Genomic DNA, 20,275 nt, shown 5'->3' with positions numbered 1-20,275 from the left:
TTTTTGTTGCATAGAAGATTGCTTCATTCATTGTTGGTTGAACCTCAAGCTGGAGTGTGCACGTACATTAATTTACACTACCTAGCCCTGACATGCTTGACTTTTTCTTTTTAGCCAACTTTCCCAAATTAATTCACAATATTCCTATAGAAAACAGTGTATAGTAAGAATCGACTGCATTGCTTTATTGTAAATTGTATGCGATTTTGTTTTATTTTGGTCTGATACTGAGGTTTTGTCTCCAACACTGATTCTCAGCTAAAACACGCTTGGACACTCGTGTTTCCAGTATATGGTGTGAGTACTTATAGTGTTTGGCATAGTACTAATTGTATTACTCTTTAGGAATGTAAAATTAATTGTCGGGATATTCAGATTTCAGGCTGTTCCATTGAACCATGATATTCCTTTTCTTTCTATAACCAACCAACATTCACCTTCTTGCACCATCTATTCTTGACTTTAACCATATGATGTATGTTATACGGGCAATATCAAAAATAACATTGTCCTGTAAAGTCACCACATAGTTATTTGTATTAATTTTTGCTGTTCACTATTCATATATAGTACCTAGAAACCAGACTTTTTCTTACAAAACATTGAGTGACAATTTTCAGTTTTAACACAGGAAATTTCAGTTTTATTCATCATTTGATGGCCCAACACGTTTCGAGTATTCACTCTTCATCAGGGGCAGAATGGATAATTTCAAAATGTCTATAAAAATAAAACAAATTGAAGAAAACATTAATACGGTGTCTAACAATTGTCAATAGTTTCTATTGTACAAAAAGAAAACCTGCATAGTACAATCAAAGCTATGTTATTCAAAGACTGCTATACCCAACATGTTAAAATATACTATGGTCACCTCGTGCAAATGTATGTTGTTTTATCACCATCTATTGGTATATGTATTGCTTGCATATCAGGATTGCATCACTAGGCTGCCTAAGGAACAATCGCCTTATTTTTTTATAAGGTTTTGAAAATTACCCTATCGGCTAAAATAGGCGTGTTAAGGATACAGAGAAAATAAAGTCTGCTAACCTTGTGTTTTAGAAGGTGCCAATATACAAGGATGGTAGGTTCAAAAAGAAGATCATAACGTCTTGTCAGCGTATGTTGAAAAGGTGGGTTAGACCACGGACTACAGGATACTGCCTGTAAAGAATATGGACAGGTAACAGTCTGTATGTATACATAACGTATAACCCAAGCTAATAAGGGATGATTAAATGCTGACCTTGAAAATGGTGTAAGCGTCGTGATGACACTGAAGGTTTTAAGAAGATTCCAATAAGATGGTAGGACCAGTGGTCTGTATCCCAAACACAGACTGCCTAGGAAGGTAGAGAGCACAAGGAGGTCCTGAGTACTACGGTTCCAGAGACCAAGTCCAAAGAATAAGTGCTAATTAGTCCAATCAAGAGACTTATAAGAAAGGAGCCGCTGTGTAGAACTCGCGAGATTTGCAGATCGTGTCAGAGGCTACTGACGTCACGTTACGCTACGCATGCGTGATACTTGGCGGCCTAGGAAGCATAGTAAAAAGACGGTATCACGTCAAAGGAATATACGTCACTGGCGCACATGCGCGGTGACTAGAAGAGTCCATGTAAACGGCTAAGAGTGTTCCAAGAAATTTGTTTAAAAGAGAAACACTTACTTATTGCATATTGCGGCTCACGGAAGCATGGAAAATCTACCTGTGATGCCTGAGCGAATTGTCAAGAAAAAAAGTGGTATGAAACTTATATGTATGAGGTATTGGTAGATAGCACTTATACTTTAACACTGTCATTTAGTCTGTTTGTTTGTTTATTTGATAATGCGCACAAAACCCAGGGGTAGCTGGGCGCAGCAGGTACAAGGTTACTTAAGCTTGGGTTACATACAGAGTATAGGCGAGAAACAACATAACAGTACAGTAAGAGCATATCAATACACGCCGTGTGGAAGGAAAAAAACTAGCATATTGTAGTTTTGAGGGAGTGTACAGGTATAGGTATGAGAACAGAATCGTTTTGGACAACGGTATCATGGTCATTGGGTACCACGAGAGTTAGTTGTCGTTTGTCCAGAGCCAGTTTTTTACCTTGCATCTAAAATTGGAGTAGGGTAAGTTGGCTCTCAGTGCAATGGGCAGTGCGTTCCAGGCCTGGGCAGCTTTGACAGGGAAGCTTGCTCCGCCCGCTTTGGAACGTCTGAATCTAGGGGTTTCGAGCAGGTAGTGGTTAGTAGCCCTAGTATGGTGCCTGGATGATTTTCTAGTCAGTCTGGCTGAGATGTAGGGGGGAGCAGTGTTGTTGAGCCCTTTATGGGTAAGCGATAGTGTCTTGAGCAGGACTCTGTCGCTGATTTTGAGCCAGTGGTGGTCTTTCCTAACGTTTGAGATATGTGCTTTGCGGGGTATGTCAAGGGCTGCTCTAAGAGCGTTGTTTTGAAGGATTTGCATTTTATTTATGATGGATTTGTTGGCACCTGCATAGAGGGCATTGCAATAGTCCAGTTTGGACATGACTAATGCATTGGCAAGCATGATGCAGTTGGTTTTAGAGAGGTAAGGTCTACAGGTCCTGATTAATTTGCAGGTGTACGCTGTAGAGGATGCCAGGGTGTTAACTTGTTTTTTGAGGGATAGAGTGGAATCGAGGTAAAAGCCCAGGGTTTTTACCTCGGTGGCCACCTTGATTGTGTTGCCATCTATGTTGAAATTACGATAGTTGGGGCTCAGTTTTTTTAGGTTAGAGTCGGAGCCCAGTATTAATATCTCAGTTTTGTCGTCATTTAGGCAGAGGCCGTGGGAGGCCATCCATGCCTGAATGAGGAGGTAGATTTTGTTTACTAGAGCCGTATCTTCGACAAAGTTGCCTGATGGAGGTATGAGAATCTGTGTATCGTCCGCATAATTCGTGTAGGTTACCCCTAATTTGTCAAGTTTGTCGAAGAGAGGCTTAGTAAAGATATTGTACATAGTCGGGGAGACACATGAGCCTTGTGGGACACCACAAGTGATCTGGATTGGGTCCGCTGCTGCTACAGGGGAGAACACTCATCGAACGGTTGGCTAGGAAGGATTGTACCCATGCGAAGTGAGCGGCAGTCGCTAGATGGTTGCATAATACTGCGTGATCCACAAGGTCAAAGGCCGCTGACCGGTCAAGGAGGAGGAGCATAGCTGTGTTACCTTTATCCTTCAGCTCGTCGATTTGTGTCTTGAGGTCAATGAGGGCTGTTTCGGTACCGTGCAGTGGTCTGAAGCCAGATTGCCGTGTACCTAACAGTTGGTGCGTCTCCAAATGGTTTTGGATTTGGAGGTAGGCTACTCTATCAATGATTTTAAGGAGAAATGGGACCGTAGTAGGCCTGTAGTTAGTGGGGATAGCTGGGTCAAGTGTCTGTTTTTTGAGAAGGGGGAGAACCCAGGATCCTTTAAGGTTGGTAGGTACAGTGCTCGTGTTGAAGGAGGCATTGATAAGTTTCGAGAGGAAGGGTGCTAGATCTCTAGCTGCATCCTTAATGATTTGCGCAGGGCAACTGTCGCCTTGGCAATTTGACGGTTTAAGGGACAGAATGACCTTTTCAGTTTCCAATATAGAGATATTAGTGAACCTGAAGGGTTTACCGTTGTTTTGGGGGGGGTATGCTGGGTAACTCCTTCAGTGGGGTGGTGTGAGTACCATGAGGGCGCAAGGAGGCTTTTGTCTCAGCAATTTTAGATTGAAGGGTTGTGATTTTATTTGCTAGAGCATTTTGGATGCTAGTGCACCAGGATCTGTCCTTGGGGACATTGTCTGTGGGGGCAATACGGTTTTCCAATTCACGAAGAATGGTGAAGAGCTCTTTGGAATTAGAATTGGCTTTACTGATTCTATGATTGAATGAGTCTTTTTTCGTTTGAATAATTTCCTTTTTGTATTTTTTGGCAAAGTTGGCAAGTGTGGTTTTATTGTCGGCAGAGGGAGTATGCCTCCAAATAGCTTGGAGTTTGCGTTTTTGGATACGCATTTCTTTGAGATGGGGGGTGAACCAAGAGTTGAGGTGAGTTTCACGTTTACTTTTATGAAGTTTGGTAGGGGCAATCAAGTCTAGAGCTTTGGTCATAGCGTTGTTAAATGATTCAACTAACTCACTAGGGTTGGAATCATTAGGACTAGCTATGAGAGTTGGTAGGAGAAGTGGAAGTAGTTTTTCAGCTGTGATTTCTTTTTTACTTCTTGTTGGCATGGGGGGTGCTATTTTATTCTTATTGGGTTTGGGAGGTTCGATGTTGGCTGTGAAGCATATAAGATGATGGTCAGTCCATATTTGAGGTAGGATACTGGAGATGGTGATGTTGCAGTTGTGGTTGGCTATCCAGTCTAGCGTGCGGCCTTTTGTATGTGTAGGAGCTAGGACATTCTGGGTGATGTCGTGATTGGCTAGAATAGATTGGATTGGATTGCTTGTGCTTGTTTGTCTTCAGCGTCATTAAAGCCTAGGTTAAAGTCGCCTAGTAGAAGGAGCTGAGTGGCGTCTTTAATGTCAGTGAGGAGGCTAGATAGGTCTTCCTCAAAGTTGCCTAGTGGGCCTGGCGGTCTGTACACAAGAAGTATTGTTAGTGTGCTGTTGTTTGAGATGGGTATTTTAGCTGAGAGAAGTTCGCACGATGTGAGAGCTGGGTGTGGGGTGAGTCTGGCAGCTAGATGTGTTTTGGTTATGATGGCCAGGCCACCTCCTCTAGTGTTGGGTCGGTCGACTCTAAGGATATTTAAGTTATCTGGTATGGCAGTCGAGAGGGCAGGGCCAGCTGCCTCATGGAGCCAGGTTTCAGTGACAGCAAGGATATCTAGATTGTCCAAAGACAGTATATCTGCTATTTCGGTATTGTGTGCTATAAGGGACCTAGCATTAATAAGGGCTCCTGATAGTGTTGGGTTTATCGTGTTATCTTTGGCAGTTCTGGGAATGGGGTGGTTGGGTCTCCTCCGTTTGTAGTATGGGTAATCAAGTGGTTGAGGACGATTTATCGTCGCAGGGTCTAGGAGGTTAGGATGAATGGTAGTGGAGGTGCGCGTGCGTACTGGTGGGTTGGTTCTCTTATTTTTGATGTCGTAGAGTCGTGGGAGCCTAGCTCTAAGTCGCAGGTTTCTCTCTTGCAAGTTGCAGGGTGTAGAGTTGGTGAGGGCCATTATTATGGTGGTGGTTAGGAGAGTCCAGGCTATGGTCCCACGTGAGTGTGAGAAGCAGGTAGTAGTGTACATATTGTGGGAGTGGCAAGATCGTGCTTGTATTTGGTGAGTTCGGAGGGGATTGGGGTGCAAATGTACTATCAGTCTAGGTTGGAAGATCCTGTTAGTATCTGTAAGGCGGGTATGCTACAGCAAGGGTTCAGGCTTGGGAAGTCCTAATCGTAGCTAGTAATGCCAATATAGTGGGGCATGGCACTTAGGTATTGATAAAGGCATAAGGCACAACACAATTTAAGGGTGGTCCGAAAGCGACCATAGGGCACAACACAGTTAAAAGTGGGCTAAAAGCGACCATAGGGCACAACACAGTATAAGGTGGTCTAAAAGCGACCATAAGGCACAACACAGTTTAAAGTGGTCTAAAAGCGACCATAAGGCACAACACAGTATAAGGTGGTCTAAAAGCGACCATAAGGCACAACACAGTATAAGGTGGTCTAAAAGCGACCATAAGGCACAACACAGTATAAGGTGGTCTAAAAGCGACCATAGGGCACAACACAGTATAAGGTGGTCTAAAAGTGACCTTAAGGCACAACACAATTTAAAAGTGGCGAGTATACTCAGGCCACACAGCCATACACTAACAGTGCAATACGTTTGCAATAACGGTTGGGGTTGTATGCTGGTGGTGAGCTTCTTACCCTGAATAGGTGCCGGCATAATCAGGATGTTGTTGGTGGGTTTCAGAAGGAGCATGAGACCTTGCACTCAGCATTTTATGAGACCTGGACCAAAGGTACTTTTTATGGAAAAGGGTGGCAACAGGTGCAGCAGGTGGATGTCTATGATAGAAGCAAGTTCAGTGGCAAGGGTCGATAGGGGCGAGCGCCTCGCGCCTGCCAGCGGCGAACAGGGGCTAACAGGGCAGCTTGGCCTTATAGTGGCCTTGAGGTGGTCATATAAAATGGTGACATTGCAATGTGAACCATCATTAAATGAAAATTCAGATCATCACCCTCCAAGGAGTGTTGTACATCTGTGAACATGAACATAGAATAACACTTCATGCTGCTATTTAAAAATCAGAATGGAGCACATCATGTAAAAAGGTCATGTGTATAGCTGTTCCATATGAGGATTCACAATCTATACCTGGACATATGCAACTGTATAATTACAGAACAACTATGTGAATACTGTGTTTTATACAAAACAAAACATTTACACCATTGTGTTCTGGTGAATTTTCGGACTTGCAAGGCAGCATATGAACATGTTTCTATCTTGCCTCTGTGACGGTAAGGACGAATTTAGTAGCTGTTATTTATAAAATGGCCCCAAATAGTAGTCTTCATTAATTCCTAGTAGATTCAGTGAGTCAAGACGGTGAATCCAATACAACTCTCTTTGTGATAATCTCTTTTGAAGATCCCCACCTCTTGGGAGTGGGTGTAGTACCTCAAGTATTACTACCCTCATTTGTGCCACATTGTGATTATGGTCTCGAAAATGTCTGTAGACAGGTGATTTGATATTTTTAGTTCCGATATTTGATTTGTGTTGCGTCCATCTTTCTTTGGCTTTCCTAGCTCTTTTGCCCAGGTAGTATTTACCACATGGGCATCGTAACGCGTAAATTACATTTTTAGAATCACATGTGGCATATTGTTTGAGTGGAATTTTCTTGCCTGTGTATGCATGTCTGATGTGATCACCCTTGATTACATTCGAGCAGTGTTGGCAGTTGAGACAGTTGGAAAGTCACATTCTTTGGTTTACTTAAGATGGTTTGTGTGTGGTTCTTTTTGTTTTTCTGCTTTAATTAATCTGCCCCTTTTGAACGCTAGCATGGGTGGTTCCGGAAAAAGTGTGTTCAGTTGAGGGTCTGTTTTGATGAGGTCCCAGTTTTTGTGGATTATCCACTTAATTTGAAAGCTTTGGCTGGAGTATCTCAGCGTATGTATTAAGTTATTTTTGATCTTCTTAGGCTTCTGTATCAATAGTTCTACACGACTTTGTACTTCAGTTCTCCGAATAGCATTGTCCACTAGGTCTTCAGGGAATCCTCTTTCCGTGAATCTGGTTTTGAGGATAGCAAACTCATCCTGGAGTTTTTCTGTGTCTGAGGTGATCCTTTTGATTCTGAGGAGATGACTCTAGGGTAAATTGTCTTTGAGATGTTTAGGGTGGAAACTATGGAAGTGCAGAGAACTATTCACGTCTGTGGGTTTCCTGAAGATCTGTGTTTTTAGTCCTTCATTTGTGATTTCGATAGTCATGTCCAGGAAATGTATAGATGGTTTACCAATTACGATGATACATTTTATCCTGTTGTTTCAATTTTTAAGGTATTCCCAAAAAAGAATCAACTCTGATTCCATGCCCAACCAGATGCCAAACACATCATCGATGTATAGTAGCCAGTTTTTGATTTTGTCTTGCAAACCGGATTTTCCAAAACAAATGTCCGCTCAAAGTTATACATGAAAATGTTAGCATATGAAGGGGCTACAGATGAGCCCATGGATATCCCCGATTTCTGGAGGTAGTTCTAATTTTTGAAACGGAAGTAATTATTGTATAGAATCAAGTTGATGAGTTTGATGTAATTTTTTTTTTTTTGCACAATAGAAACTATTGAAAATTGTTAGACACCATTTTAATGTTTTCTTAAATTTGTTTTATTTTTATGGACATTTTGAAATTATCCATTCTGCCCCTGATGAAGAGCGAATACTCGAAACGTGTTGGGGCCATCAAATGATGAATAAAACTGAAATTTCTTGTGTTAAAACTGAAAATTGTCACTCAATGTTTTGTAAGAAAAAATCTGGTTTCTAGCTACTATATATGAATAGTGAACAGCAAAAATTAATACAAATAAAAATAACTATGTGGTGACTTTACGGGACAATTATTTTTGATATTGCCCATATAACATACATCATATGGTTACATTATTGATCTGTTTTGACAGACCCTAGATAGTGTGCGGGGGACTGGAGTTCCCCATCTTGGGAACATCCGCCTCTTGTAATGCTTAGTTATGCCAGGGCAAATAAGTCATCAATGCTTTCTAGGATTGCCTGTGCACATTCTCGAAACCATCCTTCATCCAAACATTATAAAATAGTGTGCTAATTTCCTAGTCTACAAATCTGCCTCAAAACACAGTGTAGATGGTTTCTTACCGCTAGAATCTTCACTCTTTTCATTTATCTTAAAAATATGGACCACAAAACCAGACTGACACTCTTCGTTTCAAAGAATATTTTGTTCCCAAGCAATGTACATAGCACCTACTTAGTTCTTCTTCTCCTCCTCGTATCTTTCCCATGATCCTCTTTCTTCAGGTATCAAGGGTATGGATTTCCCTGGTGGGGTTGAGAAAGCTCCAAATAAGAAGCCGTCTAGATTCTCTGATATGAACATGGTAGTGTTTTGGTGCGGTATCAAAGACTTCTAAAGTACCAACTTTAAGTCGTATGAGCTGGCCAAAGCATACATTTAAGAAGTATAATTATTGAAGGTCAGTCTTTCTTTTGTCCCTTTGGCTATGACTTACTGAAATAATGCTCACATGGTTTTTCGTTTACAAGGGATTCCGTCATCCCCGCAAATTTAAATCTGGCCATCGTCTTGCAAAGCATGCACACTTTCAGGAGAAGACTCTGGCTTTTAGACTTAAAGAAACCCATGGACCTCTTAAAGATGTGAGAACCGCATGGATCCCTCCAAACCCAACCTCTCCACCAGCATCTCCAAAGCGGTAAGTCAACATCTAATTTGTTGACGCACTCATTGCGTTTTTGTCATGTTGTTTTCAGCAGCTCATTCTTTAATGCAGTTCATATCCATGTTCGATGCCTGACATCCAAAACATTTGCCATGAACATATTGATTATTTTCATAATTTTTTTTGAGAATCTCACACATGATGGTAGGCATCCCAGTAACTACTTTGTTGCTGAAAAAATAATGTTGTTGCAAAGTCACTATTTATGGTTGAAATATGCTTCAAGTAATCTGATTGAGTGGTAGATATTTTTTCATAATATGCTAAATTACATAATTTTAAACAAAGGATGTATGAAGACTAGGAAAATGTGATTGAGCTGTTCATCGAAATAGATTCAAGTAGTGTTCTTATTGTTGGCCTGTCCATCTTAGTTGTTTTTATATTTGTGTTCTTATGTACATATTGTCTCTTCAGTAACAAAATACATTTTTGTTTAACTTTCTCAGATTAACATAGTTTTGAACAGACTGAAGACAATGTATTAACAGATTCACAATATTCTTTTAGTACAGAGAATTCCGGAATGCATGGAGGGGAGGTATTAAGTTTGGCTCTCCGTGCTGTCATATTTTAGCTGCAACATATAAAATGCTAATTAAGTACATTTCCCAGAACATCTGAAACAGAATTGTAATTTGAATGTATGAACCGTAATCTTAGAAATCCAATCCCAAGGGGTATTTTACATGGCCTCCTATCTGCTTCCACAGACTAAAATACATTGATCCAACTCATTCGGATACAACCAACTGACGAATCCCAACTGCTGTTACAGAATCACTCTACGAAGCATTTTAAATTAATTTCAGACACAACCTCGACATCAACACTCCAAAATAGCTCTTAGAATGGTTTTGCATTTGCAACCAAATAAGACGATGTGCCGGAAATTAGTGTGATAAATTTGCCATCCTCACTCATTCCCACTCAAATATGCATGCTAGTTACTCATACTATGTATCTAGTACTCATGGTATCACGCTATCTGCCACAGTAAAAGCATTAGTAGCCATACAGCCACCTTTTCTAAATTCCTTTTCTTATAACATTGCACATTGCCATAGTACTCAAACACGCCAAGTCCCTCTGTGAATATGTTTGAAGTATTTAATAGCAAGAAGAAAAATGTATGACTTGTGCATATAAACCAAGACGTCAGTCAACAGGTGGGAGATTTTTGAGACTAGTATACACCTACTTTCGAGGAACATTGTATGATGTGCTTCCAACCTCACTCATTTTAATTGTTTCTTTCCTGTTATCAAGATTGTCATGTTTCTCTAAATATTGTCCATGAAAGATGTCCATCATGTGGGTTAAGTCTCCAATCAAGTTGAGGCTGCCAAATCACAAAGGGGGCGTAACAACGGAGTCTTCAGCATTTTACTGTTGGTGGTGTGACAAATGTAGTGATGTTGCCAATGACTGGGAGGGAAGCTTCTCTCATGTGGCCAGGGAAGGGTAGAAGCTACCTGACACAGACCTGTGGAGTGGCTATCTGTGGGAGGACCACATGGGGCAGCGAAACTCTGGAGAGGTTGCAACACCATAGATCAACCTAATCTGGCAGTCATAAAACCCCATGATACACATACACCTTTACAACCCACATATATGCTCTATTGTAATGTAGAGGAAGAAACCTTGAGAATGTTGGTGAAAGCGAGTCAGAGACCCAATACTCCAAAGGAAGTAGTGATATGTATATGGACATTGTTAAAAGTGAGACAAACCCAAAACCGTAAAAGAGCAACTGTGATACTTAAGAACCGAGTCAAAAATGTATTAGATGCCCCTGCCCTTGAAAAGGGGAGATAAAGTGAATACAAACTATGTTGAAAAGGGGTCAGTGGCCCAACTGTGGAAAGCTATTGTGAAGTGGATGAAAAAAAGAGTAGTTCAAGAAAGAGAAAGCCCTGGCAGGTTAGTGCACCAGGCAGATAGTGTGACACTCATACTCGGGAAGGGGAGGCAAGAAGAAAAGTGATATACTGGCAGGAGTAAGAATAGAAGTAATACGCTGGCAGGAGATTAAACCAGGAGTGGGAAGTAAAGGGATCTCCTGGCAGGAGAATAAGCCAGGAGTGAGAACTAAGACTTTTATACAAGAGAGGAAGATATGAAATGAAAGGATAACCTGGCAAGGAAGGAAACCAGAAGTGTGAAACAAAGAGATCCTAGCAAAATAGTAAACCAGGCGTAAGAGGTGAAGTGATATCCTGGCGAAGGGGTAAACCAGGAATAAGGAGTGAAGTGACATCCTGCCAGGAAAGTAAACCAAAGGGTGAGATGGGAGGTGATGTCCTGGCAAAGAAGTAAACCAGGAGTGAGGAGATGAGTTGATTGATATCTTGGCAAGGGAGAGAACCAGGAGTGCGAAGGTAAACAAACGTAGATGACCCAATGTAAAAATCACCAATACCATGGCAGGAAAGCACACCAGGGGTAATAAGAGACGGATGAGTGAGAGATTGAACAAACAAGAGGACTGTGTGCTTAAGAGAGGGGTAATGAAGGAATAATACCCTCGGGTAAAGTTGAATTGTGACAAGGTATAATAAGCTAGGAACAGAAAGAGAAGATTATTTTCCTTGTCGCTAAGTGGAATGATGTCAAAGTATTGAGTACTGAAAGTAAATTATGTAAAGGAAAAGTATTTTCCCTGAAACTATGGAATGGTAAGAAATTAAGGAATTTAAGGGAGAGGTCGCCCTGCCCTTTTTTAAAACTACAGTGGAATATTGTGAGAGTGATACATAGGAGTGGAGATAAGAATTATCATTTGTGTCAAACACTATTGACCTTCATCCAGAGGCGTTGGATAAAATACTGAATAACCAAAGGAATCATAGGAGAAGGGAGGAGCCCTTCCTTTGGCAAAACCTGTATGTCTCATTTTTTCTGTTCTGCACCTTTACTTTATGCTGAGAATTTTTGAAGCAAGCTATACATATATAGCATACTTGAGTATCCCGATACACCTTTATATTGAGTTTAGAGTGTAAGGGTTAGATTAGGATTTTCAGACCCAGGACAGTGAACATTCTTTTGTTTAAACAGCCCTGACACAAACTTTCCTTAGGTTTGTTGAGGCACAGAAACCCCTCCTTACCGACAGGTAGAATTTCTCCCAACCCTTCTTGTTATTTTATTATCAATAAAATATCAGAATTGGAGTCATGAGTTGTAAAATTATGTAAGGCTGATTCCAAGATGGCTTCCGCAGAGGGAACACTGTGAGAGAGTGGGCTCCGCTCCATCGGGGCCAAAACAATTCAGCAACGTCTCACAGAAGGCCCGATCCATAGCAAAATGATGGGGGAAGGCGCAAGGCTTCCAGCGGGCACAACAATGGATGCAAGTGTTACATTTTAGCAGGGTGCTCAGGCATTGCAAATGCGGCCCAGTACCCACCGGCATATGAAGCAGCGAATGCTTGTGGGTGCAAAAGTGGGTAGAGCGTGTTCCACACCACCAGTGACTGCCCTTACTATCTCTCAGACTATACAGCAGGCAGTGCGGCCGGTGTGGGGTACCGGAGCTCTGCATAACCAGCACCCCAGGCAGTAACAGCAGTGAGTGAATCGTGAGCTGCTGTTGCCTCAATGGGACCCGCTCGTTGGCGTGCAAAGCAACTCACCAACTCGATGCCCCCGGAGGTGGCCGTGACCAAGCTGGACCATGGACAGCAGGACCACTGCTGGGGCACCTAGACAGGATAAAGAGCCCCAAAGACACCGAGTGAGTATGCCACAGGGAGGCTCTGGCAACATTGCGGGCAGACTAACTGGGGGCGGCGGTACTCCACCCCAATAAATCACACAATAAAGGAAGGAGAGGGGTAATTGGTACCCTGAGAAGCGACACACCTGGTGAGGGTAATTATGGCAATCCTGGGATTCATACCACTAAGACCGCCGCCTGTGCCGGCCTAGTTTCACTCGGAGAACCTGCTATATTGTGCCTGAATGCTTCCTTTGGGCCGAAACAGTGGGAGAATTAAAGCCCTATGCAACATGCACCCGAAGAGGAGGGGGGTTACCAGTGAGGCGAGGGCAACAACTACACCACCCCCTAGGAGGGAGGAAGGGGAACCACCTAGGCCGGTGAATTGGTTTCCACGGAACTAGTAAATACGGAAGTCTATCATCCTCCCAAGGACCAGAAATAAGATCAAAGAAGGGTCGACCTGCATTAGATCATCAGGAGGGTAGGAGCGACAGCCGCAGCATTCTAAGTGAGACACAGGACGCACATGCAGGGGCGCTTGGCCTCCCAGACATGGCAATGAGCAGGGACGAACTATTGTAGTGTTTCCAGGTTTTCCAAACTAAATTGATGGGTCCCTGCAGGTGCAATTTGCAGACATGAAGGCGGACATGAAGCAAACCCTGCAGGAGATGAAGGGTGAAATAGCCAGCATGGGGGCATGCACAGACACCAACGAAACCGACATACAGGAACTGATGGATGCTGTGAAAAGAGACGAGTTGCTGGAAAACCTCGCCATAGTAATACAAAATTTGGAAATAGTGTGAACACCAGGAGAATTGATCCTGGATGTCTAATATTCGAATTACGAATCTGCCAGAGAACATTGAGGGCAAAGATTTGAAAGAGGCAGTGCAAGATGTCTTCAGAGACTTTGGGAAAGGGCCCAGAAGTGGCGATTCCAGTTCACCATAAACACAGCGGCCCCCAAGAGGAGAGAACCCAGCGCAAGAGCAAGAGATGTGTTGGTGGCGCTGTCAAATTAGACCCAGAAGGAAAGAATCCTGCACACCAATAGAACAGCCTGGGCTACTAATGTGAATGGCATTGAACTCCTGTTCCAGGATATAGCCTAATCAACACTGATTAAACGCCAGGTGATGGGCCCATTGACAAGGGCTCTCATACAAAATAATATAATAAAGTACAAATGGAAATTCTAATTTGGGCTCCTGTTTACATGGGAAGGCAAACTGCATCGAGTCACGACCTGCGAGGAAGGGATGGCCATACTTCAAATAGAAGAGGCTGCCTAGCAAGGTGTACCGCAACAGGCATGAGTCGGGCCCCGCCAAGCAGGGCACCATGGGAATAGGTAAAGGTGTTGAGAAATGTCAAGAGAACTGATGCGAAGAAACATTAACAAGACACAGAAGGGTGCAACCGAATCGCAGGAGGAAGATGCCCGCTAAGCAGCGAACAGACAAACTCTCCCCAATACAATTGGAACTTGGCAAAGGAACTAGCACACCAGGCACACACACTGTATCACAGAGTCTAAGACCTAATTACGGAAAGTAAATGACCATAACACCAGACACGGATTAGCTCTCTAAAACAGCCGTCCCATGGGAGGGGAGGATTTGTGCCCACTTGGTTTCTAGTAGGGGACAGCAGCTTCCCTACACAGCATCTCGGTTTGGCAGGCGAGTCAATTCCGGGAGTATAGAACCCTTGGGCTCAATGGGAACTTTGTCGCGCACCAGGGAGGTTGGGGGGGAATTGGGAATGGGTGGAAATAAGGGGGGGGACAGCACAGGGGGAAGGTGAGGGAGTTGAGTTTCCTGTGGAAGAGGTTGGGGTTGGGGCCGGGGGAGGAGACCTGATCCACAGTTGAGTATGTACAGTACAAGTGTAAGGCCAGGAAGTTGTCTAGGCCTTCTCACACTAGGTTTGTACACTGCTAGACACAGGGGAAGGTATGGCATGACCCATATTCAATGGATAAAAGATGTGATTGAATATTAGACTCCTAACATACAATGTAAAGGGGTTGAATACCTCAGTTAAAAGGAAAAAACTAGAACAGTACCTGACCTAAGACTATAGAGATTATAGTCTTCCAGAAACCCACATCTGTAAGGACAGGCTCAATTTAAGACTGAAAGGGTATCTGGCGAGGTATCCATCCAATGCAGGGAGAGAAAATGGGTGGCACCCTCAAAGCTTTTAGACAAACACAGGACCGAACTATTATAGTTACTAAGGGCGACAAGGATGGCAGATTCATGTTTGTTAAATGTAAGCTAGGAACTCTGATCATGATCATAGCCTCGATATATGCACCAAACGTAAGCAAGGATATCTTCCTTAGATCAACACTGGCCATCTTGGAGACATTTGCAATAGGGGATATAATCCTGATGGGCGATCTGAACATAGCATGGGATCCTCAAAGACTGCAGTGCAAAAACTTATCATGGTAAGGTGACAGCCTTGCAAGCGCAGAAACATAGACCATACCAACTGGCATGAAAAGATGTTTGGAGATCCCTAAACGGCAATTCCGTCGTATATACATACTAGTCACCTGTACAGCTCACCTTTTCCAGAATAGATTGTGTGGGCATCCTCCACACAACTGGGCAGGATCCCACAAATAGAAATGGGGACCATTCTCCTCTCAGACCCATGCCCCTCAGGTGACTACCACACAACAACAGAGTAGACCTAATATGTGGCACTGGTCCTTTCCATCAGAGATTTTTAAAGATAAGGTTTTAACGGGAGAAATGGGGGGGATACATGAAGAGTATTAATGCACCAGATGTGATTGAGGCGACAATATGGGATGCTTTTTAAAGCAGTTAACCAGGGGGCACCTTATAGTCGTAACAGCCACGAGGGCCAAACAACTACTACTAATGCAGGATGAGTTGGAGTCCAAATGAAGAGATCATGGCGTGTATGGTACAAGATGGAGTAGAACAATTAAACGAGAATATAGAAGTGTGAGAACCCAACTGGACATCCTATACACAGGGAGAGCGGAAAGGGCCCTCCTGTATACAAAACTAATATTTTATGTCCTGGCAAATAAAGCAGACCATTTGCTAGCTAGATACGTTTGGGGGGAAAAAAGGCCAATCGGACAATAACCCAGATCAAAAACTGACAAGATGGCATATCAACATCCACCCCAGACATAATGAAACAGTTTGTAGAGTTCTATTCCGACCTATACTCTTCGGACTCCCCATTCAGGAGAAACGAGATGCCTACTTTTAATCATTACCCTCCAAAAAATTACCCCGCGAATCAGAGACCTCATGGAGATGGATATATCGGAGGAAAAGTTATTTCAGGCAATTAAGACCCTACCACTAAACAAGGCACCAGGCCCGATGGATATTTCCACAGCTTTTTTTTAAAACTATCAGGGAAACACTACCTCCCAAACTGACTTCAACCAGTTGGGGACCCAGGGCAAAATATCTCTCACAATGGAGGATGCCAAGATGGTGCTCTTCCCAAAACCTAACACAGACCACACTCAATGTGGGTCGTATCGACCGATCACATCGATCAATTTGGATGCCAAAATATACACCAAGGTTGTGGGAAACAGACTCGAGACCATACTTCCGGATCTGATGGAGCCAGACCAATCAGGATTTATGAAAAATAGACAGACCTTTGAGAACATCAGGAGAGTCTGCCACCTGGTAGAAAAGGTCTCCAAGAAAAACCTCCAAGCCATTCTGATTGTACTCAATGCGGAAAAAGCATTTGACCGGGTGGAATGGTCGTTTTTGTTTCCAACATGAAATTCATGCGTTTTGGCCCCAGAGTTATTCATATGAATCAGGCTAACTATATTATTAACCCAATGATAAGGTTATTTATAAGTGGATCCCTGTCCCCACCTGTCAATATTAGAAGACTTCCGAAATAGCGTTGTCAATTGTCCCCGTTGCCCTATGCATTATACCTGAATCCCCTCTTAACAAAAATCTGAATGTCGGAACACACCAATGGAAATCTGTTTGGGGGGGGGGCAGACAAAATCATGGCATTTGTGGATGATTGAATTCTCTTAGTGACGGATCCTGAAATATCGGACTTTGGGATTATACAGGAGCTAGATTTATTTTGGACTGCGGCGTGCCTGGAAATTAACACTAATCAAAAATGGTGTCCAGTCATTTGGTCGACTGAAAACTGGTCGAATGACATTTGGTCGACGCAATTTGGTCGAAAACCAAATGGTCGAATTTTTTATTTATTTATATATTTATTTTTCGGGTTTTCGTTTTGTAAAAAAAGGGGTTTTTAGAGAAAAAAAGAGGGTTGGGGGGGGAACCCCCCAAAAAAATAAAAAAAAGGGTTAAAATAAAAATAAAAAAAATTCGACCATTTGGTTTTCGACCAAATTGGTTCGACCATTTGTCTGGTCGACCAATTTTTTTCGACCAAATGTCTGGCAACCATCAAAAATGTTAAACTTATCTTTGAATGCCACTCAAGTGATTACACTACAGCAGTCCCTTTCACCATGGTTGAGCCAATTAATATACCTATGCACCCAGATTATCAAATCCATACCAGCATTGTACATGGCAAATTATGTACTATTGAGTAAATGGGGCCCTTTGTTAGTTTTGTGATTGGGTAGGGTTCACACTATAAAAATGGTTATGCTCCCAAAAATATAAACAGTGGAAAGTGAAGGGATGCTTGCGACTGCAGGAAATGACCCAAGGCCAGGACATTAAGATGTTTGACTTCTCTTGTGCCTCTGTGGTAAGTACTAGGAAGAGCTGCTGTGTGCCCCGCTCCATTGTTGCTTAAGTTTCCCCTCTGTAGTGTAATTCGGCGCTTTTCATTCCTCTCCTCACCCACCCTCCCTCGGCTTCCACTTCTTTGCTGCCTCTCCCAGCACTCCCTCTGACCCTTATTAGTCTTTAGCCCTAGTTAATTGAGGCATTCAGGGCAGCCCCACTGCCTGCTGCACCCACTTGGTTAAGGGCCCCTCGGCAAAGGGCAGCTCTGGCAGTTGCAGCTCCAGAGGTATTTGCCAGTATTCGTTGTGAAAGCATGCAGCGCAGCTGTCAACCTGCAGCGACTGATGAGATAAGAAAGGTGCGGGCAAGGGGTACAGCCATTACAGGCTCCCTATTTAACTGTCCTTCTCCAATTACTCCTATTAACGAAGTTTGCAGCCAGCTGCACGTCACAATTTATATTATATTTATCTGGCACTAGGTGAATTGTGTTAGCCAATTGGGGCTTTCCCTCTTCTAGGAAAAGTAAAATCTCTGCTTTTTTTGAATCGCTGTTGCATCTAAACATTAGGCTTTTCTTCTTTCCAGGAAAGACTAATCTGTGCGTTTTTACATTTACTGTTATTTTTAAAAATTAGGCTCTTCTTTTTGCCCTCTTCTAGGAAAATCGAATCTGTGTGTTCTTGCATCTACTGTTATAAATTAGGCTTTTCCCTCCATCTAGGATTTTCCCTCTATCCTGATAACTCCCTTTTAGGTGCCTTGCCTTTCTGCTGTATGATGTAAGCTATGCTTTTTTTCCTTTTCCTGGACGCTTGATTTCTAGACCTCTGCTTTGCTCTGTGGTGTAGTTCGGTGTTGTGTAATACAGCTCTCCCACCTTCTCCTCATTGGTGCTCTCCATCAGCTGTCGTTATCCCTCGGTCGAAGTCTAGAAGGAAAAAGATCAAGCCTATGTCAAGGCTTCTTCCAGGCAAACCTTCACCGGCATCCTCTTTGTCATTCCCTCTCCAGACCTTTGGACTCCCCATATGGTCTCAGTGCTCTTCAGTTTCTCTTGCTCTCCCATTAATCATGGCAACGTTGGAAAGTACTCTTGACATCTATCCTGTCATCTAGGGCCATCATTAATGCCTACCTAAATGGCACTATGATGGTCCAGGGCTCTCAGCCCAACCTCTTCCTTGTTTTCCAAACTTTCTTTATTATTTTTCCAACAGGTCAACATCAAACAAACCACTTCTCCAGCATTGGATCTCTCATGGATTCACATGCTGTACATGCTGTGAATATTTCCCGTCCTCAGGCTGGGAAATATTCACAGCATGTGAATCCATGAAAGATACCAACGCTGGAGAAATGGAGTTACAGGTAAGAAACTACTCCCTTACAGAATACCTCAGACAGTACCGTTCCCAGTGTTTTCTCCCATACTTCTCTATATGGTTGTTTCCTCTCCACTCTCCCACCTCTCATCATTCTGTATGCAGATGACACCAGTTTCTTACCCGATACAGGATTTGTCACATATAGAAGGGCCGGGTTGGGAGGGTATGGGCCAGCGGGAAGTTTGGCCATTTTGCTTTCAGTATCGCTCGTATACTGAAGCATAGGAGCATGGTCACCACATTACATTCCCCCTTGGCTTGTCGGTCTTCCCATTTGCCGAACTGCCCTCCTTGGACCAGATCACCCAGCGTGTGAGCTTCCATCCGCTGGAAATTTAACTGGAATGTGTGTTCATGAGTTAAGGGGATTCCACAGACGCCATACAATCGGATGTCTGGAAAGTAACACTTTACTGACTCCAGTAGTTGTCCCATCCGCTCCCAGGCTCTACATGTCGTCGCCACAGGTTGGACCTCGTTCCTCAGAGCGCTATCTCGATTACCCCAGATCATTCCCAGTAGATTGTTTGGACTCTCAACTGCTCTAGCCGAATGGGTTTGGGGAGTGTTCAGTGTGGGGGATTTCCAGCCCACTATACACTGGACCTGTGCTGCCAGATAATATAAATATAGATCAGGGTTCTCCAGTCCACCTTGTTTGTATGGTAGTTTTGAGGGTATTATAGGATATCCTGGCTTGTCGTCCAGGCAAGTCTAATCATCATAATTCTAACACGCATCCAGTAATGTGTAGGGGGCCATATCGGCATGTTATTGAAAATGTATAGCAGTTTGGGTATGATGACCATTTTAGCTAATGCAATGAGGGCCGCCTGTGATATAGGGAGAAGAATCCAAGATTCTACTTTGTTCTAGTAGTTCAAGTGCTTTCACATAATTTGTTTTTATACATATCCCCCACTACCGTCGATACCTGGATGCCCAAGTACCATATACCCTGTGGGCACCAACTGATCTCCTCTCGTTGTAACTTTGTTGTCAAAGGGAGTATTTCGGACTTGTCCCAATTGATTCTTAATCCAGACAGCTCTCCAAATCTGGTAATTTCCAGAGTTAATGGGGGAAGATTAAGCTTGGGGTGTTTTATGTAAAGTAATATGTTGTCAGCATATAATGAAATGATGGAGAGGTGAGAGTGAATTTGTATGTCCCGGTGTGCGGGCATTTCTCATATGTGGCAGGCTAGGGGCTCCATTGCAAGGGCGAAAAGGATCAGGGAGAGGGTTCATCCCTGGCGTGTGCCACACATGTGGTAGATGTACTCGGAGGTTAGACCATTTGTGTATACCACTGCTCTGGGGCCAGCATATAGCAGTCGGATCCAGCGGAGGAATGTGAGGCTGAATCCAGAACGACAGAGAACCTCGAAGAGGAAAGGCCACTCGACGGAGT

The 20,275-nt window shown here is 43.2% G+C and overlaps 1 protein-coding gene across 9 annotated transcripts in view; it reads left to right on the top strand.

Annotated features, from left to right (window-relative positions):
• KIAA0753 (KIAA0753 ortholog) overlaps window positions 1-20,275 on the top strand; it is a 1,822,630-nt gene that overhangs the window by 966,227 nt on the left and 836,128 nt on the right. For all 9 annotated transcript variants that reach the window (XM_069615058.1, XM_069615057.1, XM_069615051.1 and 6 more), the window contains one exon: window positions 8,780-8,949. In XM_069615058.1, coding sequence (XP_069471159.1) covers window positions 8,780-8,949 — 170 coding nt within the window. The remainder of the gene's footprint in view (window positions 1-8,779; window positions 8,950-20,275) is intronic.

This window comes from Ambystoma mexicanum, chromosome 9, assembly GCF_040938575.1.
Source record: "Ambystoma mexicanum isolate Mex_15411 chromosome 9, UKY_AmexF1_1, whole genome shotgun sequence".
Classification (NCBI taxonomy): Eukaryota; Metazoa; Chordata; class Amphibia; order Caudata; family Ambystomatidae; genus Ambystoma; species Ambystoma mexicanum.
Note: the sequence above shows the minus strand (reverse complement) of the source record. Positions and strands in the feature narration are given on the sequence as shown.